General features: G+C 61.7%; 2 protein-coding genes across 4 annotated transcripts in view; one reads left to right on the top strand and one right to left on the bottom strand.

Moving 5' to 3' along the window:
• Nucleotides 1-5370, bottom strand: part of NECTIN2 (nectin cell adhesion molecule 2) — a 33234-nt gene extending 27864 nt beyond the window's left edge. For both annotated transcript variants that reach the window (XM_039512878.1, XM_039512880.1), the window contains exon 1: nucleotides 5213-5370. In XM_039512878.1, the coding sequence (XP_039368812.1) occupies nucleotides 5213-5255 (43 nt within the window). In that variant the 5' untranslated portion in view covers nucleotides 5256-5370. The remainder of the gene's footprint in view (nucleotides 1-5212) is intronic.
• A 10896-nt stretch (nucleotides 5371-16266) lies between these two features.
• BCAM (basal cell adhesion molecule (Lutheran blood group)) overlaps nucleotides 16267-25953 on the top strand; it is a 30072-nt gene continuing 20385 nt past the window's right edge. For both annotated transcript variants that reach the window (XM_039513622.1, XM_039513621.1), the window contains exon 1: nucleotides 16267-16378. In XM_039513622.1, coding sequence (XP_039369556.1) covers nucleotides 16318-16378 — 61 coding nt within the window. In that variant the 5' untranslated portion in view covers nucleotides 16267-16317. The remainder of the gene's footprint in view (nucleotides 16379-25953) is intronic.

Below are 25953 nucleotides of genomic sequence, written 5' to 3'. Positions count from 1 at the left end.
GTGCTGCAGTTCTCTCCCATTGAAACAAGTATCAGAGGGGGAGCCGTGTTAGTCTGGATCTGTAAAAGCAGCAAAGAATCCTGTGGCACCTTATAGACTAACAGACGTTTTGCAGCATGAGCTTTCGTGGGTGCATCCGACGAAGTGGGTATTCACCCATGAATGCTCATGCTCCAAAACGTCTGTTAGTCTATAAGGTGCCACAAGACTCTTTGCTGCTTTCCCATTGAAACATGATTTTTGCAAACCCAGCTTTGCCGAAAACAAGGAGCTGCCCAGTGCGATGCCTGGGTTTGACCAATTCCTCTCCACTTTTGGTGAAAATAGATTAAAAATATATATATTTTCAAAAAGCCCCATTCTCTATAACCCTGCCCCAGAGCCCAGTCTCCATCCCTCCCAAACATTTAATTTTTCTGTCAAAACCCCAAACATTCTTCAGGGGAAACTATCATAAGACATTTGGAAGGGGGTTATTTTTTTAAATCTCCCAAGGGAAACAGCTACTTGTAGGACAGGCTCTAGTGTTCGCACCAGTGCATACAGACACCCCCCCCCCAACAGAAGGGGCGGAGGGGTGTGATTCATGGAGCAGGATGAATCTGAGTGCTGTCACAGGAGCCCAGAGGGGCAGTCCAGGGGCTTTTCATGAGCTCCAACTGCCTGAGCATCCAGGGGTTTCCCAGCGTGGCCGGCAGGAGAGGAAGGGGTTAATGCTCCCAGGCTGGGCCCTGAGCCTGCCTTTCTCATGCTAATGCCAGGCCTGTGTGTCTGGCTCAGGCAGGCTGGGAGGGGAGTGGGGCTGCTGGGCTTTCAATGACCAAGGCACCTGAGGTTTCCAGGGACCGGACTGGGGCAGGGCAGAGCCCTGGGTTAAAAAGGACAAGGTGGCACGCAGGGCTCAGCATGGCTCGGGTTTGGCACAGCTGCCCCCGTCATGGTGCCAAACCCCTGCCGTGCTGCAACCGGTCCCAGCAGGTCAAAAGCCCAGACCAGCAGTGGGGCCCAGCTCTGTGGGCCACTGGAGCAGCTGCTGCCTGGTGGGCGCAGCGGGTGTGTGGGGACTCGCTCTCCGTCCCCCGCCCCCACCTGGCTGTCCTCCTTTTCCAGCTTCCTCGCCACACAGGGGCTGCGTTTCCCTCCCCAGGGGGACAGGGGCCTTTCATGGGACACCAAACTCCCAAAGAGGGTGCAGCAAAAGAAGTGTGGGAACCTGTGAGCTAGAGCGCACTGGGCCCCCTGGAGCAGGGAGACCTGCACTTCCTAAGCACAGGGTGACCCCCGGCCCACCCGGTGCCCAATACAAACAGTACACACCCTACATTCCTACACACCCTCCTCCCCACAACCTGTCTCCCTACAGCACAGCTGTACACACAGTGACTGCCCGGCAGGACCTGTGCCCGCAGAGCGTTCCCTAAACACACTGCACGCACCCTGCCTTCCTCTCAGCAGAATATCTGACATCTAGAGCCCCTGGGTGTACTGCAAAAGCCCCCTACCCTCCTGCAGAACTGTCCTGTGCAGGGGGTGCGCCCAGTGTCCCTAGACAGCACCCATACTGGCCCCCAACCCAGCAGCCTGCCACCAGACCAGGGAAACAGGCAGCCAGCTGGCAGAGGGTCAGTCCAGGGTAGGGTGTGCTTGGCTCTCACTGAGCGGGGGGAAGGGGGCCTCTCTCTGCTAGACCTGCCTCAGGCCAACAGTCGCACTGGCTGAAGCTGAGCACATGCAGGTGCTGCAGAAAGGAGCCATGTGCGTGTGTGTAGGGTCCATCCCCTGTATACACAGGGGCAGGCAGTGTGATGGAGACATCACACAATTCAGCCCCCAAGTCTGTTACATTTGGCTTCCCCTCCCTCGCTTTCAGCGACTGACATTTCCAGCAGCAGTGAGGGACACACCGACGCCAGGACCCGCAGCACTGCACATCTCCCACAAGAACAGCTGGGGTGCTCGGAGCGGCCAAGCGGGGTCAGACCAATGCGTAGGTGCTGGAACTGGGGGTGCTGGAAAACAGTCAGGAGTTTTCATTCCACAAAGCCAGGCTGGGCAGGGATGGGGTCCCTGGCCTCAGTTTGCCGGAAGCTGGGAATGGGCAACAGGGGATGGATCACTTGCTGATTCCCGGTTCTGTTCATTCCCTCTGGGGCACCTGGCACTGGCCACTGTCAGAAGACAGGATACTGGGCTAGATGGACTTTTGGTCTGACCCAATACAGCCGTTCTTATGTTCTAAAGCATTTTCCAGCCAAGCTAAGATTCCAGTTTCCTGGGGTCTATGGTTAGGGGGGGGGTTGTTTTGCTGTTTTCCCTCCAGGTCAACCCAGAAAAATAAAAAAAAAATGCAAATTTTCAATCCATTTTGTCAAAAACCCACAAAGAAAACAACATTTTCCCAGGAGTTCCCGTTTCCCTTGGAAAGCCGGGGGGCTGTTTAGACTAAGGGGAAAAAAAAGACTTCAGAGGCAAGATTTGTTTCTAGCTAAAATGGCAGAGCAGCCCTATAGGAAACAAGGACAGGGCTGCGCTATGGCATTATATGGCCTCCTTTGCTGTCCTAGCCGCGTTTACCCCCCACGCCCCGTGAGCTGGGGAAAAGAGCACATCCCCATATTACAGGTGGGGGACCGAGACATGGGTGTGGGGTGCGTCTACACAGCAACTGGGCGTGACTGCAGCACACACAGGCAGAGCTTTCACTGAGCGAGCGGCCGCGTGGGCTGGACCGGGACAGTGACCCCTTCACACCCGAGTGGCAGGGCTACGCTGGCCCAGGTCTCTGGTGTGCGCACACACTCGGTCTCCACTAGAAGCCAGTGGTACAATAGAGCCCAAGGCCAGAAAGGCCCTTGGGACCATCTGGTCTGACCTCCTGGCCGACACAGGCCAGAGACCTGCCCCACAATAACTCCAGTTGAAGTACAGCCATTGTTTAAACCCATCTAGATTTAAAAATTGCCCCCTTGATTTAAAACCCCCGCACACCCCTTGGTGAATTGCTCCAGAGTAAGGCCTAGCAGGCACACGGACCAGGATAAAGGTGCCACCCACACAGCTCATTCTGCTTCGCAGAACAGGAAGTTGTGATACCAGGTATAACAGAATTCCCAGGTCCCGTTTACACAGCTGCAGGCTTCAGGGGGACCGGATCTGGGGTCCTAGACAGCTGGACTGCAGGGTCCCATTGCCCAGCAGAACAGGGACCGGGCTCTACCCAGAACGTGGGGCCCACCCAGCGCAGGGCGGGGCCAAGGAATCGCCAGTCCTGGTTGCCATGTCAGCTAGACCAGTCTGGCGACAGAGGCAAAACCTACTAGTATGGACAAGGCCTATGTCACAGGGGCAGAACAACCGACCCCAGGTATCCCAGCTAGAGCACGGGGGAGGGGTCGGTGTCAGGTTGAGGGGCCCTGCTAGCCTGGTGTTTACACGGAGATGAAAGCAGAGTGAGTTTAGCGGAGTCACTCCCTGTTGGCCAGTTTCGGTTTCAGGTTAACTTTCCCCCTAGATCCACAGTTTCTGCGATACCGTTTTTCTCTTGCGCCAACGCCCTGGGCTGGCCTGGGATCCGGTGACTTCTCACAGCTGTTCCCGCCGGAGCCGGCCCCTGCGCCAGCAGCCGCTGTCCGGCCCCTCTGGCTGTGAGCAAAGCGCTTTTCACGGGGGGCGGGACGCGATATCCCAGCAACCACCCAGCAGCCAGGTCTGGAACAGACACAAGCACCCTCACCCCACCCCCCGCAGCTACGCGCCCCGGGACAAGGGGGGGCAGGACCCCACCCCCCGCAGCTACGCGCCCCGGGACATGGGGGGGGCAGGACCCCACCCCCCGCAGCTACGCGCCCCGGGACAAGGGGGGGGCAGGACCCCACCCCCCGCAGCTACGCGCCCCGGGACAAGGGGGGCCAGGACCACCCTGCAGCTACGCACCCGGGACATGGGGCAGGACCCCACCCCGCAGCTACGCGCCCCGGGACAAGGGGGGCCAGGACCCCACCCCCCGCAGCTACGCGCCCCGGGACAAGGGGGGGCCAGGACCCCACCCCCCGCAGCTACGCGCCCCGGGACAAGGGGGGCCAGGACCCCACCCCCCGCAGCTACGCGCCCCGGGACAAGGGGGGGGGCAGGACCCCACCCCCCGCAGCTACGCGCCCCGGGACAAGGGGGGGGCAGGACCCCACCCCCATGCTCCAGTGGGGGGAGCTGCCGGGTAAACGGGCTGAAATTCCCCGCATTCCTTAGGGCGGAAGGGGAATAATAGGCACTGACCCCCCCCCCTTCAGTTGATCAGAGTCCGAAGGCAACGCCCCCGGCACCCAGCCAGAGAAACAGGTTCCCTGACCCTCGCCATCTTGGGAACTGAGAAAGTTTATCGGGGGGCGGATGGTGCTGGAGAGGGCAGAGGCCACGGGCCGGAGTTCGGGGGTGGGAGCAGGACCGAGGGGGGCGCGGGACAGGGGTGAGACGGCAGAACTCGGAGGGGGGGGGCATAGCAAAGCCTGGAGATGGAGATGCAGGGACGGGACTGGGGCGCCGAGGGATAGGAGATGCAGGAGGGATCTGGGGGTGCAGAAGGGCTCAGGGGACGCCGGAGAGCTCGGGGGATCTGGGGGTGCAGGAGGGATGAGGGGCCGAGGGATGGGAGACGCAGGAGGGATCTGGGGGTGCAGGAGAGCTCGGGGGGACGCCGGGGAGCTCGGGGGATCTGGGGGTGCAGGAGGGATGGGGGGCCGAGGGATGGGAGGCGCAGGAGGGATCTGGGGGTGCAGAAGGGCTCGGGGGGACGCCGGAGAGCTCGGGGGATCTGGGGGTGCAGGAGAGCTGGAGGGCCGAGGAATGGGAGACGCAGGAGGGATCTGGGGGTGCAGAAGGGCTCGGGGGGACGCCGGAGAGCTCGGGGGATCGGGGGGTGCAGGAGGGATGAGGGGCCGAGGGATGGGAGACGCAGGAGGGATCTGGGGGTGCAGGAGGGATGGGGGCCGAGGATGGGAGGCGCAGGAGGGATCTGGGGGTGCAGGAGGGATGAGGGCCGAGGGATGGGAGACGCAGGAGGAATCTGGGGGTGCAGGAGGGCTCGGGGGGACGCCGGGGAGCTCGGGGGATCTGGGGGTGCAGGAGGGATGGGGGGCCGAGGGATGGGAGACGCAGGAGGGATCTGGGGGCGCAGGAGGGACCGGGGAGGACGCCTCCCCCCGCAGCCAGCCCTTACCGCTCAGCAGGCTCCAGAAGACGAGGCGGCCGGGCGTGCCCATGGGACGCAGGGGGGCCCCGCTGGGCTCGAGCTCGGCTCGCCCCTCCCAACCCCGGCTTGGTGTCCGGCCGCGTCCCTCTCTCCTGCCGGCGCCGCTCTCCTCTGCGCCCTCCTGCCTGTGCCCAGCCCAGTCATGCGCCCGGCCCGGCCCGGCCCGGCCCCAGCGCTAGCCCCGCCCCGCCCGGGCCGGCTCGCCCCCGCCCAGCCTGGGGATTCGGGGGGCTCCGGCCCGCGCCCCCGCCCAGCCTGGGGATTCGGGGGGCTCCGGCCCGGCCCCGCCCAGCCTGGGGATTCGGGGCTCCGGCCCGCGCCCCGCCCAGCCTGGGGATTCGGGGGCTCCGGTCCGGGCCCCGCTCAGCCTGGGGATTCGGGGCTCCGGCCCGGCCCCGCCCCCGCCTAGCCTGGGGATTCGGGGGGCTCCGGTCCGGGCCCCCGCCCAGCCTGGGGATTCGGGGGGCTCCGGTCCGGGCCCCCGCTCAGCCTGGGGATTCGGGGGGTCCGGCCCGCCCCCGCCCAGCCTGGGGATTCGGGGGGCTCCGGTCCGGGCCCCCGCCCAGCCTGGGGATTCGGGGGGCTCCGGCCCGGCCCCCCGGGCCTTAGGAACCGGGGCGCAGTCCCCCCTCCCCCCAGCCCGGCACTCAGCGGCGCGGACCCGCCCCCTGCCTCCCCCCAGCCTGCACGGGGGGATCCCCAGGCGGGGGACACCCCGGGGTCAGGCGCCTCCCTGCCCCTAAACCCCCCTCCACGGTCAGGCCTGGACCCAAGGCCCCCGCGGGGAATCGCGGCTCAGGGGCCGGTGCCAGACGCGCCTACGGACCAGGGCACAGCCGGGGGGGCCGCACCCCAGACCCCCCCTGTCTCAGGTGCATCCGGGCCCTGCCCGCACCCCTCTCGCCCCCCCCCCCAGTCCGCTGGCGTCAGGCAGGCCCAGGAGCCCCCTGCCGGCCGGGATAAGTATCAGCCGGGACTAGCGTTTACAGACGGGGGGCTGGGGTTGGGCTGAGCAGGAAGGGGCTGTATCAAGCTAAGGGAGAGAACCCAGGAGTCCTGGCTCCCGGGCATGCCCCCCTCAACCCTCCAGACCCCACTCCCCTCCCAGAGCCAGGGATAGAACCCAGGAGTCCGGGCTCCCGGACATACCTCACTCCCCTCCCAGAGCCAGGGATAGAACCCAGGAGTCCTGGCTCCCGGGCATGCCCCCCTCAACCCTCCAGACCCCACTCCCCTCCCAGAGCCAGGGATAGAACCCAGGAGTCCAGGCTCCCGGACATACCTCACTCCCCTCCCAGAGCCAGGGATAGAACCCAGGAGTCCTGGCTCCCGGGCATGCCCCCCTCAACCCTCCAGACCCCACTCCCCTCCCAGAGCCAGGGATAGAACCCAGGAGTCCTGGGGCCCCGGGAATGGTGCCCACCCTAGCTGAGACTGGAGGAGCGTGGCCTCTCCTTGCACAACTCACTGAATGCGGATTGGTTACCTTCCTTGGGAGACTGACACCCCAGACCCCCATCTGCCCTTTGATCAGGTGCCTGCTGAGCCAGCAGCCCAACAGGGGGGGTGATAGAGAAAAGACCCATGTCCCTTCCCCACAGCCCTGCCCCAGGGCCAGATCAGTCCGTGCTGCCTGGGGGAAAGGCCCCACCTGGGCTGGATCCAAGGTGGGGCCAGGCTGCCCTGATGGTTCAGGCTCCAGGCTGGCCCCCGGACTCCTGGGTTCAATTCCCAGCTCTGCTGGTGACTCCCTGGGGGCTCTCAGGCCAGTCCCTGCTGCTGTCCAGGCCTCCGCTCCCAGCTGGAGCGTGATCCTGCCTTTGGCTTTGAGACTGTGAGCTGGTCAAGGCAGGGGCCATCCCACGGTGTCTGCAGCGCCCGGGGTGACAGGGGGCTGGTCTGTGCAGCACCGAGCACCATGGGGACCCCCGTCTCAGGGGCTCTGTGCCAGGGCCGCCCAGAGGGGCAAGGGGGCAATTGCCCCTCTCCTTGCACAACTCACTGAAGAGCGGAGGCTCCGCCTCCTTCCAGGAGCCTCGACACCCCAGACCCCCATCTGCCCTTTGATCAGGTGCCTGCTGAGCCAGCAGCCCAACAGGGGGGGCGATAGAGAAAAGACCCATGTCCCTTCCCCACAGCCCTGCCCCAGGGCCAGATCAGTCCGTGCTGCCTGGGGGAAAGGCCCCACCTGGGCTGGATCCAAGGTGGGGCCAGGCTGCCCTGATGGTTCAGGCTCCAGGCTGGCCCCCGGACTCCTGGGTTCAATTCCCAGCTCTGCTGGTGACTCCCTGGGGGCTCTCAGGCCAGTCCCTGCTGCTGTCCAGGCCTCCGCTCCCAGCTGGAGCGTGATCCTGCCTTTGGCTTTGAGACTGTGAGCTGGTCAAGGCAGGGGCCATCCCACAGTGTCTGCAGCGCCCGGGGCGACGGGGGGCTGCTCTGTGCAGCACCGAGCACCATGGGGACCCCCGTCTCAGGGGCTCTGTGCAGCCCCCAGCACAAAGGGGTGCCCTGTTCCAGGGGGTCTCTGCAAGGATCAGCACAACACAAGCGCCCATCTCAGCCAGGGGGTGGCAGCGCTGACCCAGAGCACGCCCCCTTGTGGCACAAGGGGACCCTGCAGGGCCCCTGCAGTCAGTTCCTCACTCACAGCCAGAAGCACTTGGGACAACGTCCCCCCTTCTGGGGGCTGATTTGTTCTGTCAGTTCAGCCCAGCACAGCCTCTCCGGCCTGGCCCCAACCCTCTTGGGCTGCTGCTTCACTCCTGGTTCCCAGCTCCCGGGTCCCTCTGCACCAGGGAGCTCAGCCAGCCCCTGACCTCGCTGGAGAGATTTTCCTACCAGACTCCTGCCTGGACTCACACCCCCACCCTGTGGTTCAGGCCAGGGTCCACAGCCCCCCTCCATGGGGCTGGGCATGATGCAGACAGGGACCCTCCCCAGATATCTGCACTCAGCCCTGAGGAGGGTTTTTGCATGTTCTGGTGGCTCCTAACTGACATCTGGCACCATTCCCCACCTGGGTAGCTGCTCCCTTGAACACCTGTTGCTTAAAGGGATGGCTGACCCCAGGGATCCTGCCTCCTTAAAGGGGGCAGGCCACCCTGTTAGCGAGTGTCTGTGCAGTCCCTATCACAACAGGGGTCCCCCAATCTCAGTGTCCTAACCTCGGTTAAAGGAGCAGAGTTAGGGTTGGGGTCACTGCAAGGCCCCTTGGGAGCCTAGCACCGGGGATGGGCAGAGTCAGAGACAAACACGCAGGTTCCCACCTCAGCTGCATTCCTGCCTTGATGGGCAGGGTAACAGGATGATCACACTCAGTGGATTATAAGCTTTGTAATGATGACTTACAAGAGACCTTTTGCATGAAGCATATTCCAGTTACACTATATTCACTCATTAGCATATTTTATAAAACCATATAGGCTGCAACGTCACACGCGCCTCCTGAACTTACTGCCAGAGCCTTGAACACTGACCATGGCGGAGGCAGGATACCTGAAATTCCCCTCTGGGTTCCCCTCTGGGGCAGACACTCCTGTGTCCCCCAAAAGGGAAAGAGACCCTGATCCAGCTGTGGGCTCACAGCTACCAGCTATGAGAGACCTTTCACTGGCCAGCAAAATCCCCCTGCCCCCCGCCCCTTTCACTCAGGTTGGGTTTGCTTCCAGCTAGAGTCCTTGGGGTCTGTTCCCACCGCAGCAGTCACCAGGACCCCAACTTCCAGCTCCAGGATACACGGCTCTGTGCCCCTCTTCCATGCCATTACAGCCAGTTCCTGCTTCTGAGTCTTAATTGCTTTGTCTCAAGTTCAGGGTTTGCTGGTGGGCCCGTCACTGGATGAGCTGGGATACCACAGAGCCTGTGTCTGCTTCCGGAGTCCTGTGGGGGGAGCTCCTTTCCTGGGCCAGAGCCCAGCTGGTGTAAATCGGCCTTAGCTCCATTGGAGTCAGTGGGCCCAGGGCCCAGCTGGGAGGTCAATCAGTAAACGACCATCCAGCCCAAGGGGCTGTCACCAGTTTACACCAGCTGAGGACCTGGGTCCTTCTGACACTGAAATTTAACTTTTTATATATGGGGTGGGGGTGGGAGAAGAGAGGGCTGGGGGGACACAGGGTCTGTGGGAGGGATTGTGGGGAGGGACATGGTGTGTGTGTGAAGGGGATTGTGATGGGGGACAGACGGTGTGTGTGTGAGGGGATTGTGCGTGGGGATACAGGATGTGTGTGTGTGAGGGAATTGTAGTGGGTACACAGGAAGGGTGTGTGTGAGGGGATTGGGGAGGACAGTGTGTGTGTGTGTGAGGGGATTGTGGGGGGACACACAGAGTGTGTGTGAGGGGATTGTGAGGGTCCGGGACACAGGAAGGGTGTGTGTGAGGGGATTGTGGGGGGGACAGTGTGTGTGTGTGAGGGAATTGTGGGGGGACACACAGAGTGTGTGTGAGGGGATTGTGAGGGTCCGGGACACAGGAAGGGTGTGTGTGAGGGGATTGTGGGGGGGACAGTGTGTGTGTGTGAGGGAATTGTGGGGGGGACAGTGTGTGTGTGTGAGGGGATTGTGGGGGGACACACAGAGTGTGTGTGAGGGGATTGTGAGGGTCCGGGACACAGGAAGGGTGTGTGTGAGGGGATTGGGGAGGACAGTGTGTGTGTGTGTGAGGGGATTGTGGAGGGGACACAGAGTGTGAGGGGATTGTGGGGGGACACACAGAGTGTGTGTGAGGGGATTGTGAGGGTCCAGGACACAGGAAGGGTGTGTGTGAGGGGATTGTGGGGGGGACAGTGTGTGTGTGTGAGGAGATTGTGGGGGGGACAGTGTGTGTGTGTGAGAGGATTGTGCGTGGGGATACAGGGTGTGTGTGTGTGTGAGGGGATTGTAGTGGGTACACAGGAAGGGTGTGTGTGAGGGGATTGGGGAGGACAGTGTGTGTGTGTGTGAGGGGATTGTGGAGGGGACACAGAGTGTGAGGGGATTGTGGGGGGACACACAGAGTGTGTGTGAGGGGATTGTGAGGGTCCGGGACACAGGAAGGGTGTGTATGAGGGGATTGTGGGGGGGACAGTGTGTGTGTGTGAGGGGATTGTGGGACACACACAGGGTGTGTGTATGAAGTGAGGGGGGTGGGGTACAGCCACTGATTTCAGTTCAGTTGTGGGCTTTGTGGCTTTTGCTGCTGTCCCAAGCGACGCTGCCTGTGAACCCCGAGCCGCTCCCCTTCCTTTGCTCAGCCCCCACGGAGCTGAATCCACATTTAAAGTGATTCTGCAACAGTTGTGGCACTTTCAATCCTCACCCTCCCTTAGTCTGAACTCACCGAGACAAGCGTGGAGGCCCTGTCGGGTTTGCCTCCCCACCAGCACGTCCCAGGATGCCAGCATGGGGCCCCCGGGGTCTCTTTGGCTTCACAGGCCAGTGCAGAGGGAGAGAGAGGCAGGCTGGAGGTCCCTCCCGGGGGGGGCAGCTGCTCCATGGGGAAGCTCTGCCCGTCTCACTGAGACATGGCCCCTTATCCCAGTCAGAATCTCTGGCTCCAGCTCCCAGCTCTGCCTTGGCCTGTGACATTCAAGAGCTTCTGTTTGCAACCCCCCCCCCCCTCGCATGTTGGTCCTTGTAGACAGAGCCATGAGCAGGACCAAGTGTGCCCAGTGCTGGGGGAGACGAAGTGGGTGTGCTGGAGAAGCTGGGGCTTTGGGACCAGTTAGAAAAGGGCTCCTGCTGCAGACAAGTGTCTTCTCCTTCATCATCAGGGTAATTATCCCTGGCGCCCGCTGCTCCGGTGGGCTTCCACGTTGGGCTCGGCTCTCACAGCACCTGCCACTGTCTCAATGCCAATGCATCATAGACATGCTGCCACCGGGTTAACAGAGGCAGCTCAACGGGGATGCACACAGCATTAGTGGCAGAACCAGGGAGAGAACCCAGGAGTCCTGGCTCCCAGCCTGCCTGCTCTAACCCACCAGCCCCCACTCCCCTCCCAGAGCTGGGGAGAGAACCCAGGAGTCCTGGTTCCCAGCCCCCCCTGCTCTAACCCGCCAGCCCCTACTCCCCTCCCAGAGCTGGGGAGAGAACCCAGGAGTCCTGGCTCCCAGCCTGCCTGCTCTAACCCACCAGCCCCCACTCCCCTCCCAGAGCTGGGGAGAGAACCCAGGAGTCCTGGTTCCCAGCCCCCCCTGCTCTAAGTACCAGCCCCCACTCCCCTCCCAGAGCTGGGGAGAGAACCCAGGAGTCCTGGCTCCCAGCCCCCACCCTGCTCTAACCCACTAGACCCCACTCCCCTCACACTACTAGAGTGACCAGATGTCCTGATTTTATAGGGAAAGTCCCAGTTTGGGGGTCTTTTTCTTAAATAGGCTCCTATTACCCCCCACCCCCATCCCGATTTTTTCACATTTGCTGTCTGGCTGTAGATAAATCTCTGCATGAAGCATCTTCACAGAAGTGTGTATCATTGTCATGTGACTTTGCATTGTGCCTCTTCCTAGAACCTTGCATTAAGTCTTTCCCTATGTAACCTCTATTGTCAAACAACTTTGTATCAAGTCCTTTGATATAGGAACTTTGCATCAAATCCTTATATAGAAACTTTGTATCGAGCCTCGGTACAATGTTATCACCCCTAAGGATAGTTAAGGTAGAAGGAAAATGTCTTTTTGCTCGGATCCCCCCCACACCCCTCGTTTTAATCAATTGCCCTGTTGAATGAACGAGGTGTGCCTGAGCAAGGCATGGCAGGCAGCATCTCCAGACAGCTGCAACCCTTGGAGAGGGGATGGAAGCCAGACCCAGGACAATAAAACCTGTCCGGTGGGCTGACTAGAGAAGAGCCGACAGACTGACGGCCTTGGGGGTTAGAAGCCAGCACCTGCTTTTGAAAACACCCTCTTTGAAAATAAATGTGGCAGCACATTTGAGACAACACCCAGAGAGAGGCAGCACAAAGGACCAATGGACACAGACACGGAATTTGAATCTGGTACAGATTTGCATGAGAGGGAAGCTGCTATAAATGTCGGGTGTCTTGCAGAGGATTCCAGGTCTCGTCAACATGGGAGCATCGATCCGGATCGGCAGAAGCCCGGCTCCACCCCTCCCCCATCTAACTGGCCCGGTGAGGCCAGTGAAGTTAAGGGGAGCAACTACTTGGTAACAACAACAAGACGGAGTGTGTGTGTGTGAGTGTGTGTGTGCGTGTGAGTGTAATCGCTTCTCGGCTCTATGAGCTAAGAGGGGTGAAAACATTATCTAAGTTATATCTCCTGTGCATATGACACAGTGTGGATTGATACATGTATTACCAATAAATGTGGTGCTTTGCCTTATCCCCGCTGAAAAGACCCTGGGCAAAGTACAACGTGGTCACCCTACATGGTACCAGGGATAGAACCCAGGATTTGAGGCTCCCAGTCCTGAGCCTTCACCCCAATACTGGGCACAACTTGCAGAGGTGCTTGGCTCCAGGGCTGCCCAGAGGATTCAGGGGGCCTGGAACAAAGCAATTTTGGGGCCCTCTTCCATAAAAAAAAGTTGCAATGCTATAAAATACTATATTCTCGTGGGGGCCCCTGTGGGGCCCAGGGCCTGGGGAAATTGCCCCCCCCCCGGGCAGCCCTGGTTGGCTCCTGCTGCCCCCGCCAGCCCCTTTGGGAAAACGACAACAGGGGGACTTTCCTGGCGGCTCCATCCCTGCGCATTTCTTGGACTGGCCACACGGTGACGCTGCTGCCTGTGATGAACCAACGGAGGCGCAGGATCCCAGCTCGGCCCTGCAAGAGCTGCGGGTGCTGTTGGGCCCCTGGCTCTGACCCAGCCCAGTGTGTGCACTAGTGCATGTGCTAGTGTGCACACCAGTGTCTGGCTGAGCCAGTCCAGTGTGTGTGTGTGCGTAGGTGTGCATAGGTGTGTGTGCTAGAGTCTGACTGTGCCCCTGGGTCTGACCCAGCCATGTGTGTGTGTGTGTGTGTGTGTGTGTGTGTGTGTATGTGTGTGTGTGTGTGTGTATGTGTGTGTGTACGCGTGCATGCGTAGATGTTCATTGATGTGTCTGCTAGTGTCTGGCTGTGCCCCTGGGTCTGACCCAGCCGTGTGTGTGTGTGTGTGTGTGTGTGAGAGAGAGAGAGAGAGAGAGAGAATGGGCACACTAGTGCTGGCTGTGCCCCTGGGTCTGACCCAGCCCAATGTGTGTGTGTGTGAGAGAGAGAGAGAGAGAGAGAGAGAGAGAGAGAGAGAGAATGGGCACACTAGTGCTGGCTGTGCCCCTGGGTCTGACCCAGCCCAATGTGTGTGTGTGTGCGCATAGGTGTGCATTGATGTGTGTGTTAGAGTCTGACTGTGACCTTGGGTCTGACCCAGCCCAGTGTGTGTATGTGTGTGTGTGTGTGTGTGTGCATGTGCACACGTAGGTGTTCATTGATGTGTGTGCTAGTGTCTGGCTGTGCCCCTGGGTCTGACTCAGCCCAGTTTGTGGGTGTGTCTGTGGGTGTGTGCACATCTGTATTAGTGTGTGTGCTAGTGTGCATGCCAGTGTCAGCTGGGCCCCGGGTCTGTCTCAGGCCTGTGTGTGTGTGTGTGCATGTGTGTGCATGCATAGGTGTTAATTGATGTGTCTGCTAGTGTCTGGCTGTGCCCCGGGTCTGACTTAGCCCAGCGTGTGTGTGTGTGTGTGTGTGTGTGTGTGTGTGTTAGTTAATGGGCACACCAGCATTGGCTGGGCCCCTGGGTCTGACCCAGCCCAGTGTGTGTGTGTGTGTGTGTGTGTGTGTGTGTGTGTGTGTTAATGGGCACACCAGCACTGGCTGTGCCCCTGGGTCTGACCCAGCCCAGTGTGTGTGTGTGTGTGTGTGTGTGTGTGTGTGTGTGTGTGTGTGTGTGTGTGTTAATGGGCACACCAGTGCTGCTGGGCCCCTGCGTCAGCCTTTCCCCTTTCAGCTGGCTGAGTGCCTGAGGCCTGTCTGTGCCCGGCTCCTGCTTCCTCGCTTTGTTCCTGATTCCTGTGTCCTGGCCCTGGCCACGGTTCCTGACAACCAACTCTGGCTCCATCCCTCAGGCCCGGCCTAACCATAGTTCCTGATACACAGCTACACAACACACCCTCCTCTGCACATCAGCCAGAGCCTCCTGGGCACCCCCCACGCAGAACACTACCCCAGCTTGTGTACACACTCACACAGCCCCCTACAGCTTCACACACTCATGCACACTCAAGAACACTTCTTTGTGGACACTTGCGAGTGTGCTTCTTGCACACATGGATTTGTGAATGCACACACATTCACCCATTCCTCATGCTTACCTGCCTGGTGTCTCTCTCCCCCTCTCTCTGTCACACACACGCACACACCCCGCAAGCCTACCAGGCAAAGCGCAGGCGGCCAGGTTCAGCCGGCTCAGATTACAACCTCCCTGAAACAAAGGGCTCCCAGACCAGAGGGAGCAGATCCAGGGAAGGGGGGCAGGGTGGGCTGGGGTACCCTAGGGGGCTGCTCCCATGATGCTCAGTGCCCCGCACCAGGTTGGGGGGCCCGGTGGGATGTCTCTGATGCACCAGGCTCGTGATTTGCAGTGTGCTGTGGGGCTGCTGCCAGCCAGGCTGCCATTAATCCCCAGCTCCGGGCTGGCAGCCCACCACCCCCTGGCCCTGGCCCTGGCCCAGGGCTGCAGAGAGCAGGCAGGGGAGGTGGAAACACACTTCTGGGCCCAGCTAAGCAGCACTACAGGGGATCAGCTCCCCAGCCCAGCCAGTGCCCCCATCCTCCCAGCACCCTGGGGCCAGATGGACGCCAGCGCCTCCTAGAGGGGAAAGGCCCCATGTCCCATTCTCCATCCCCTCCCTTTGCGCTCACTGTCACCAATCCTGGCCTTTCCCCCAGTCAGGGGTGACCTTTGACCCAGGTTTGGGGGATGCCCCCAGACCCTGAGACAGGAATGTGGAATATGCAGCCTCTGGAAGGGGAAGGTGAGGGGCAGGTGGCAGCATGTTGAGAGCAAAGAGAGGTCAGGCCCTGGGCTGGAAGTGGTCTTGGATGGATGGGACGGGGGAGCCAGGACTCCTGGTTCTGTCCCTGGCTGTGGGGTGGGGGCTGGGATCCAGGACTCCTGGGTTCTGTCCCTGGCTCGTGGGTGTTGTGGGGGCTGGGATCCAGGACTCCTGGGTTCTGTCCCTGGCTCGTGGGTGTTGTGGGGGCTGGGATCCAGGACTCCTGGGTTCTGTCCCTGGCTCGGGGGTGTTGTGGGGGCTGGGATCCAGGACTCCTGGGTTCTGTCTCTGGGAGTGGGGTGGGGTCCAGTGGGTTAGAGGAGGAGGGAGCTGGGATCCAGGACTCCTGGGTTCTGTCCCTGGCTCGTGGGTGTTGTGGGGGCTGGGATCCAGGACTCCTGGGTTCTGTCCCTGGCTCGGCGGTGGGGTGGGGGCTGGGATCCAGGACTCCTGGGTTCTGTCTCTGGGAGTGGGGTGGGGTCCAGTGGGTTAGAGGAGGAGGGAGCTGGGACCCAGGACTCCTGGGTTCTACCCAGGCCTGTCAGGAAATGTATACCAGACCTACCTGGGCCTGTCTGAGTGGTAAACGGATCCCAACGGGCCTGGGAAGAACCCAGGGCTCCAGTGGCCGGTCCGTTCCCCCGGGCAGACCCTGACTCTTGGCTATCACCGCGACAGCGCGAGGGACCCCTTGCCCCGGGATTCAGCAGGAGGCGCTGCGGGGGTTAGATGGGGAGACGGGCAGGGGCAGGGCCTTGCAGGGGCGAGGGGGGAGGCAGGCTAAGGCGGGGAGTGGGGCTGGCCGGGGAGAAGGGGATCCAATGTGCTTTAGGGGGCGGGGGTCCCTGGTGGGGTGAGGGCTGCAGGGATCCTGGTGGCGTGGGGGTCCCGGGGGTGTCTTTGTCCCGGGGTCCGGCTCGCACAGCCCGTAGTCCCCGCCCTCTCTGGGCAGGTGGGTGTTTGGGGGCCGGGCGAGCCGGGCTCCGGGGGTCGGGGGCGGAGCGAGCCGGGCTCGGGGGCGGGGCGAGCCGGGCTCGGGGGGCTGGAGTCCGGGACGGGCTCCGGGAGTTACTTACAGTTTCTCTCGGCCGCGGACACCATGGGCCAGTCCGGCTGCCCGCTGCGGGGCCTCCTGCTTCTGGCTCTGATCGGTCGCCCAGGTAGGCACCGTGCGCCCCTCACCGTGCGCCCCGGCCGCCGGACCCTCAGGCCCCTCCGCTGCCCAGCCCGTGCCCCAGGCCCCCCCCCCGCAATGTGAACTTTAGTCTCGGATTGGGGGGGCATCTGCGAGCCCCTCTGCCCCCCCCGGCCCTGGGCTGCTCCCGCCTCACCCGGCAGGGGCTCCCCGGGTCTCGTCTCCGCCCCTCCCTGCCGGGGCCAGGGGGCACAATCCCCATCCCTGGAACAGTCACCTGCCAGGCTGAGCCCCCTTGGCAGGACCCTTCTCCCCCTCGCCGGGTCAGAGAAGCGGGGGTTGGGGAGGGCAGGGGGAGGGGTAGCGGTGTAGGGGGGGGGGCTGGGGGGGAGGGCAGGGGAAGGGAAGCTGTGTAGGGTGGGGCTGGTGTGGGGGAGGGCAGGGGAGGGGAGGCTGTGTAGGGTGGGGGCTGGGGTGGGGAGGGCAGGAGGAGGGGTAGCTGTGCAGGGTGTGGGCTGGTTTGTGTGGGGGTGCAGGGAAGGGGAAGCTGTGTAGGGTGGGGAGGGCAGGAGGAGGGGTAGCTGTAGGGTGGGGGCCAGGTGTGGGAAGAAGGCAGGAGGGGTAGCTGTGTGGGGAGGGCAGGGGAGGAAGCTGTGTAGGGTGGGGCTGGGGTGGGGGAAGGAGGCTGTGTAGGGTGGGGGCTGGGGTGGGGTGGGGAGGGCAGGGGAGGGGTAGCTGTGCAGGGTGGGGCTGGTTTGTGGGGGATGCGGGGGAAGGGGTAGCTGTGTAGAGTGGGGGGTGCAGGGGAGCGGTAGCTGAGTAGGGTGGGGGGCTGGTGTGGGAGGAGGACAAGGAGGGGTAGCTGTAGGGTGGGGGCCAGGTGTGGGAAGAAGGCAGGGGGAGGGGAGGCTGTGTGGGGAGGGCAGGGGGAGGGGAGGCTGTGTAGGGTGGGGGGCTGGGTTTGGGGGGCTGATGGCTCAGCCCCCCCCATTATCTTTGTAGCTGGGTCTGGATGGGGGGGCAGAGCCCCTTGTTAGAGAGACCCCTCCCTTAATGAATGGTTTAAAAGCAGTGGGGAATTTAAAGGGGTCTGGGAAGCTCAAAGGGAATTTAGTGTGATCTCCCCCTCTCCCACCCACCCCTTGTGCTCCTTCAGCCTGTCCCCTCTCCCGCTGCAAACCTTCCTCACCCCCTCCCCACTCCTCTCCCCACCTGCCCTCCAGCACCCCCCACACACCCTGGCACATTTCTGGGGATCAGTGACTTTGTGTTCAGTCACTCACCAGCCAGGTGACAAGATGAGAAAAGCCACGGCAATTATTTGTGTGTGTGTGGGGGGGGTACTGCTCTCCCCTCTGCATGCACCATGAACTCCTGTACCAGAGCTGGGAGAAAACCCAGCAGTCCTGGCTCCCAGCCCTGCCTCCTCTAACCACTAGACCCCACTCCTCTCCCAGAGCTGGGGGTAGAACCCGGCAGTCCTGGCTCCCACCCTGGCCCGGCTCCCCCTGGTTTCTGGAATGCTGGAGGTCGCGCCCCCTGGCTCAGGGCTCTGTGGATGCTGGCGGCGCTGGGGGCTGGCACGGGTGGGCAGATATGAGTGTTGGCAGCTGTCAGGGAGGTGGATGGGTGGGATGCTGGGAGGGGGAGCTGGAATGAGGCAGGGATGCCTGGAGGGGGGTGGGTTTGGGAGCTGCCTCCCCCGCCCATCTCTACCCAAACATGCCCCAGCCCGTTGTTTGCTCTGCTCCTGCCGCCTGCATTCCTGGCCCCTGCGATAGCTTTTCCCAGCCTCCTGGGCTCTGCGTCTGGCAGCCCCACTCCGCCCACCCTGGCGCAGCACAAACGGGGTCCCCTCTCCCCCAGCCTGGCCCCAGCACAGAACAGTTGGGTCCCAGCCCAGCCCCAGGGCTGAGAAAATGGGAGACTCTCCCTGAAGAACCACACTTCGTGTGGCCTAGGGAGACCAACCTGGCCTCCGGGTGGGGAGTGGGGGAGAGAGACGGCTGCCTTGGCACAGCCGGGCGGGGCCCGTGCCTTGGCACAGCCAGTGCCGGGGGGGGGGAAGCATGCGGAGATTGGCCAGGCCGAGCCGGGGGAGGGATTGGAGTGTGGCTGCATGGTGCAGATGGTGGAGTGAGGGGGCCTGTGCACCCGGAGATTGGCCCAGGAAGGGGGGCACATTGCATGGTTCAGTGTTGCAGTGGGCTCCACGGGGGGGCTGCACCGAGATCAGCCTGGCCGGGGGTGGGGGTGAGACTGGTTCCGCTCGGTGCTCTCAGGCAGGGGCAGGTGGCGTCTCTGCCCCAGCTGGCGCTTCCCCGCCCCCAGCCATGCACATTCCAGCCTGTGCCCTGATAACATCACCCAGGTGTGTCTGAGTGGAGCCGGCCGCCTCCTCCACACCCCCCCACTGCACTGCCCAGGGGCGGCTGTAGGCCCCCCAGGGCCATCCTCCCTGCCCTGCTCTGTGCCCTGGGGGCGTGGGGGAGGGTAGGAGACAGGGTTTCAGGTGCCTGCCAGCATGGTCCCATTGCACAAGGGAAACCCTTCGCTGCTCAGCACCTGCCCCCTACCCGCCTGGCTCCCTCTCCCCAGCTCTCATCTTCCCCTGGTTGTCTTTGCAGTGCGGGACACAGCCCCTCTGAACAGTCGGGGAGAGTCCCGGTCCCCAGCCCTGGCCCCACACGAACCCACCAGCCCCCACTCCCCTCCCAGAGCCAGGGAGAGAACCCAGGAGTCCTGGCCCCAGCCCCCCTGCTCTAACCACCAGACCCCACTCCCCTCCCAGAGCCAGGGAGAGAACCCAGGAGTCCTGGCCCCAGCCCCCCTGCTCTAACCACCAGACCTCACTCCCCTCCCAGAGCCAGGGAGAGAACCCAGGAGTCCTGGCTCCCAGCCCCCCCTGCTCTAACCACCAGACCTCACTCCCCTCCCAGAGCTGGGAAGAGAACCCAGGAGTCCTGGCCCCCAGCCCCTCCCTCTGCTCCTTGCTGCCTGTCCCCATGGGTCTGGACCTCTGGAGCTCTGTCTGGCAGAGGCGCCCGCCCGGGGCTCCCCATGTTAATTAGCCAGGGTAGCTGGGCGTGACTCAGGGCTGCGTGCCATGCCATGCAGTCCATGGTCTGGGAAGCAGCAGAAAAACAGTCCCGCTCTGCACACGCCCGCCGGGCAGATAGTAGGAAAGTCCTTCACCAGGGTTATTTCTAGCTGCTCTGGGACTTCGGGGCTGGGCGATGCTATTCATAGCCAGGCCTTGGACTTGGACTTTCTCACGGCAGCACAGGCCGGGGGTGGGGGAGCAGGGTAGGGGGGAGACCCCGGGCTGGGGGTGGAGCTGGTGCAATGAACGGACATGGAGAGTAGGGAGCGGAGAATCCTTCCCAGGATGCCAGCGCCACTGGGTGGGTGGCATGGATGGCAGGCTGTGCCCTTGGCTGTATGTGTTCACAGGAGCGTGTCCTGAGCCCTCCCCTTGCACACGGATGGGTCGAGTGCACCCTGGGTCCTGTGCGCACACATGCACCACTGAGCATGTCCTGTGCCCCTCGGCGCATGTCTGGATAGGACTGCCTGGGCCCTTTGCACACACATGCACCAGTGTGTTCTGTTCCCCTTGGCACACACGTGACTAGGCTGGCTGGGTCCTTCGCACGCACATGCACCAGTGTGTTCTGTTCCCCTTGGCGCACACGTGAATAGGCTGGCTGGGCCCTTTGCACGCACATGCTCCAGTGTGTTCTGTTCCCCTTGGCACACACGTGACTAGGCTGCCTGGGCCCTTTGCACACACATGCACCAGTGTGTTCTGTTCCCCTTGGCGCACACGTGACTAGGCTGCCTGGGCCCTTTGCACACACATGCACCAGTGTGTTCTGTTCCCCTTGGCACACACGTGACTAGGCTGGCTGGGCCCTTCGCACGCACATGCACCAGTGTGTTCTGTTCCCCTTGGCGCACACTTGACTAGGCTGGCTGGGTCCTTTGCACACACATGCACCAGTGTGTTCTGTTCCCCTTGGCACACACATGACTAGGCTGCCTGGGCCCTTCGCACACACATGCACCAGTGTGTTCTGTTCCCCTTGGCGCACACGTGAATAGGCTGGCTGGGCCCTTTGCACACACATGCACCAGTGTGTTCTGTTCCCCTTGGCGCACACGTGACTAGGCTGCCTGGGCCCTTTGCACACACATGCACCAGTGTGTTCTGTTCCCCTTGGCGCACACGTGACTAGGCTGGCTGGGCCCTTTGCACACACATGCACCAGTGTGTTCTGTTCCCCTTGGCACACACGTGACTAGGCTGCCTGGGCCCTTTGCACACACATGCACCAGTGTGTTCTGTTCCCCTTGGCACACACGTGAATAGGCTGGATGAGCCCTTTGCACACACATGCACCAAGTGTGTTCTGTTCCCCTTGGCGCACATGTGAATAGGCTGGCTGGGCCCTTCTTCGCACGCACATGCACCAGTGTGTTCTGTTCCCCTTGGCACACACGTGAATAGGCTGGCTGGGCCCTTCGCACACACATGCACCAGTGTGTTCTGTTCCCCTTGGCACACACGTGAATAGGCTGGCTGGGCCCTTCGCACACACATGCACCAGTGTGTTCTGTTCCCCTTGGCACACACGTGAATAGGCTGGCTGGGCCCTTTGCACACACATGCACCAGTGTGTTCTGTTCCCCCTTGGCACACGTGACTAGGCTGGCTGGGTCCTTTGCACCCACATGCACCAGTGTGTTCTGTTCCCCTTGGCACACACGTGAATAGGCTGGCTGGGCCGGTCGCACGCACATGCACCCGTGTGTTCTGGTCCCCTTGGCGCACACGTGAATAGGCTGGCTGGGCCCTTTGCACGCACATGCTCCAGTGTGTTCTGTTCCCCTTGGCACACACGTGACTAGGCTGCCTGGGCCCTTTGCACACACACGCACCAGTGTGTTCTGTTCCCCTTGGCGCACACGTGACTAGGCTGCCTGGGCCCTTTGCACACACATGCACCAGTGTGTTCTGTTCCCCTTGGCACACACGTGACTAGGCTGGCTGGGCCCTTCGCACGCACATGCACCAGTGTGTTCTGTTCCCCTTGGCCCACACGTGACTCGGCTGGCTGGGTCCTTTGCACACACATGCACCAGTGTGTTCTGTTCCCCTTGGCACACACATGACTAGGCTGCCTGGGCCCTTTCGCACACATGCACCAGTGTGTTCTGTTCCCCTTGGCGCACACGTGAATAGGCTGGCTGGGCACTTTGAACACACATGCACCATTGTGTTCTGTTCCCCTTGGCGCACACGTAACTAGGCTGCCTGGGCGATTTGCACACAGATGCACCAGTGTGTTCGGTTCCCCTTGGCGCTAACGTGACTAGGCTGGCTGGGCCCTTCGCACACACATGCACCAGTGTGTTCTGTTCCCCTTGGCACACACGTGACTAGGCTGCCTGGGCCCTTTGCACACACATGCACCAGTGTGTTCTGTTCCCCTTGGCACACACGTGACTAGGCTGGCTGAGCCCTTTGCACACACATGCACCAAGTGTGTTCTGTTCCCCTTGGCGCACATGTGAATAGGCTGGCTGGGCCCTTCTTCGCACGCACATGCACCAGTGTGTTCTGTTCCCCTTGGCACACACGTGAATAGGCTGGCTGGGCCCTTCGCACACACATGCACCAGTGTGTTCTGTTCCCCTTGGCACACACGTGAATAGGCTGGCTGGGCCCTTCGCACACACATGCACCAGTGTGTTCTGTTCCCCTTGGCACACACGTGAATAGGCTGGCTGGGCCCTTTGCACGCACATGCACCAGTGTGTTCTGTTCCCCTTGGCGCACACGTGACTAGGCTGGCTGGGCCCTTTGCACACACATGCACCAGTGTGTTCTGTTCCCCTTGGCGCACACGTGAATAGGCTGGATGGGCCCTTCGCACACACATGCACCAGTGTGTTCTGTTCCCCTTGGCACACACGTGAATAGGCTGGATGTGTCCTTCGCACTCACATGCACCAGTGTGTTCTGTTCCCCCTTGCACACGTGAATAGGCTGGCTGGGCCCTTCGCACACACATGCACCAGTGTGTTCTGTTCCCCTTGGCACACACGTGAATAGGCTGGCTGGGCCCTTTGCACACACATGCACCAGTGTGTTCTGTTCCCCTTGGCACACACGTGACTAGGCTGGCTGGGTCCTTCGCACGCACATGCACCAGGGTGTTCTGTTCCCCTTGGCGCACACGTGAATAGGCTGCCTGGGCCCTTCTTCGCACGCACATGCACCAGTGTGTTCTGTTCCCCTTGGCACACACGTGACTAGGCTGGCTGGGTCCTTCGCACACATGCACCAGTGTGTTCTGTTCCCCTTGGCACACACGTGAATAGGCTGGCTGGGCCCTTTGCACACACATGCACCAGTGTGTTCTGTTCCCCTTGGCGCACACGTGACTAGGCTGGCTGGGTCCTTCGCACACATGCACCAGTGTGTTCTGTTCCCCTTGGCACACACGTGAATAGGCTGGCTGGGCCCTTTGCACACACATGCACCAGTGTGTTCTGTTCCCCTTGGCGCACACGTGAATAGGCTGGCTGGGCCCTTTGCACGCACATGCACCAGTGTGTTCTGTTCCCCTTGGCACACACGTGAATAGTCTGGCTGGGCCTTTCACACACATTCACCAGTGTGTTCTGTTCCCTGGCACACACGTGAATAGGCTGGCTGGGCCTTTGCACACATGCACCAGTGTGTTCTGTTCCCTTGCGCACACGTGAATAGGCTGGCTGGGCCCTTTGCACACACATGCACCAGTGTGTTCTGTTGCCCGTGGCCCACAAGTGAATAGGCTGGCTGGGTTGCACACACATGCACCAGTGTGTTCTGTTCCCTTGGCACACACGTGAATAGGCTGGCTGGCCCTGCACACACATGCACCAGTGTGTTCTGTTCCCCTGCGCACACGTGAATAGGCTGGCTGGGCCCTTTGCACACACATGCACCAGTGTGTTCTGTTCCCCTTGGCACACACGTGAATAGGCTGGCTGGGTCCTTTGCACACACATGCACCAGTGTGTTCTGTTCCCCTTGGCACACACGTGAATAGGCTGGCTGGGCCCTTTGCACACACATGCACCAGTGTGTTCTGTTCTCCTTGGCGCACACGTGAATAGGCTGGCTGGGCCCTTTGCACGCACATGCACCAGTGTGTTCTGTTCCCCTTGGCGCACACGTGAATAGGCTGGCTGGGCCCTTTGCACGCACATGCACCAGTGTGTTCTGTTCCCCTTGGCGCACACGTGACTAGGCTGGCTGGGCCCTTTGCACACACATGCACCAGTGTGTGTGCAAAGGGCGCACACGTGAATAGGCTGGCTGGGCCCTTCGCACACACATGCACCAATGTGCCCCTTTGCATGTGCATAGATAGGCTGGCTGGGCCCCTGGCACGCGTGTGGGAGTAGACGCCCATCCCAGTCCCCTGGCTGTGTGTGGTGGAGGGAATGTGCCCCACTGTGTGCAGGGGGCAGGAGGGTCCCAGCTCCTGCTCCCCACCCCACCTCAGCTTCTGCTGCCCAGCTCGGGTTCAGGCAGTGACAGCTGCTCCCTGGGTCAGCAGCACCTGTTACTGTTTAATCTGCTCCCAGCTCCTTCCTGCCTGGCCTGTAACCCCTTCCTCTCCAGTGCTCTGGAGACACGGGAGCCCCCACAGGCAGGGGTGTCTGGAGTCCCATCCTCTGGGCCCATAGACCCTCCAACAATCGGCCCAACCAGGGCCCCAGGGTGGTCCCCCTGGGAGGGGGCCTAATCCACCAGTGTCTGGAGCCCAGACGGAACGCGGGGAGCACGTTCTCTGGGGATTAAGGGGAAGAACCCCGCCAGGGGTGGGCTCTGAAACCAGCTGGGGAAAGTGTCTGTAAGAGCAGAGATCTAGTGGGTGAGAGCTGGGGAGGTGGAGTCAGGACTCCTGGGTTCTTTCCAGGCTGGGGGTCTAGTGGGTTAGAGTGGGAGGGGAGGGGCTGGGAACCAAGACTCCTGGGTACCCATCCCTGATGCCCTTTGTTATAGGGAAGGCAAAGTTTGGGATTTATTCAGACCCCCTCACTGTGTGGGGCAGGGGCGGGGTGTGTGTGTGTGTCCCTGCCCCCACCTCATAGCCCTCCTCTGGCCCCATGGCTTGGGTCTGGCATTGGCCAGGGCTTTTGCTTCATGGCCTCCATGGTACCAGCTGTCACCGTCCTGTCCCCCGGCGGGGGCTCTGCTAACGAGGCTAATCTGTCACTGGTCCCCCAGTCGCCAGCAGCCGCCCAGCCTGAGCCCAGACGGATGGAGGTAGGGTCTCAGCTGGTGGGGATGAGACAGACAGAGGAGGGGAACAAAGGGGAGAGAAATAAAGTGTCTGGAAAACACCCACCCCCATTTCTCACCAACACCACTGAAGCACCAGCCCAGCTCGGCTCAGCTCCCCTGCAGGTGCGTTGCAAGCGCAGCAAAAATTACCTCCCAGCCCCCCATTTCCCTCCCCCATGCATTAGCACTGAGATCCAGCCCCCCCTTCCCCCAAGTGCTATGGGTTCATACCCCTAGCCACTAGAACCAGGACGCCCCCCTGCCCCTGAGTGCCGTGGGGTCTGCGTCCCCATAGATCCATGCCCTGGGATTCGCTCTTACCACTGTTCTAGCTGCACACGAGGGGCAGGGTCCGAGCACTGATCCAGGAGCCTGGGTCCCAGCTGGGCCGGTCTCTGGAGATGGGGGTGCAGAGTGGGGCTCTTAGGAGGAGTTGGGGAGAGTGCATGCAATTGTATCCGAGCAGGGGTCGTTTTAATGCCTGCATGCAGGTGCGTTTCCCTGTGCAAGCCTGAGCGTGTAAACACACCTGGGAGTCTACAGCCGGAGGGGTGTGCATGGGAGTGTGTGTGTGCAAATCTTTGAGTGGGCGTGTGAGTGCTTGAGTATGCGATGGCTGGTATGTGGGGGGGGGGGGGGGAAGCGGGCCCTCTGGTGCCTGGCTAGTGTGTCCTGCCAGCAAAGTGCGGCTGAATTGTGTGTGTGACAGCGTTAGGAGGGCACAGAGTGTGCAGGCCAGTGTGTGTCTGCCTGCAAACCTGCGAGTGTGTTAATGTTCCTGTGTGTGTTACACACCCAACCAGTGCGAGGCCCCTGTCGCACAGCCTCTCACCCCAGGCAAGCCTCTCATCACCCAGCTACTTCCAGGAAGGAAAACAAGTCAATGCCCCCGCCCCATCTGTGCCAAGTGCCTGCTCATACCCTCCCCCTCAGTGCCGGGGGTGGGGGGCTCCCTGCCTCTCCAGCCCATAATCTCCCCTGCGTCGTAGTGATACCTCTGTCCCACCCGGGTCTCTTCCTTCTGTCTGTCCTGCCCCCAGGGTCTGTCTTCCCCCGGCCCCCGCCCCCAGGGTCGGTCTCTCCAGCGTGTCCCTGGCACTGAGTGTTTCTGGCACTTGTCTGTGTCGACAAGACCCTGAAACAAAGACCCAGCTTAGCCGGACCGGCCTGGAATCTCAAACAGCTGCTGCCGGCTGACGCTCCTTCCCCACCTCCCCCTGCTCCTCCCACTGCCCCCTTCGCTTCTCCCCGAA

The sequence above is a fragment of the Mauremys reevesii genome, linkage group 24 (assembly GCF_016161935.1).
Source record: "Mauremys reevesii isolate NIE-2019 linkage group 24, ASM1616193v1, whole genome shotgun sequence".
Lineage (NCBI taxonomy): Eukaryota > Metazoa > Chordata > Testudines > Geoemydidae > Mauremys > Mauremys reevesii.
The sequence above is the reverse complement of the archived record's forward strand: the minus strand, read 5'-3'. Positions and strand labels throughout refer to the sequence as shown.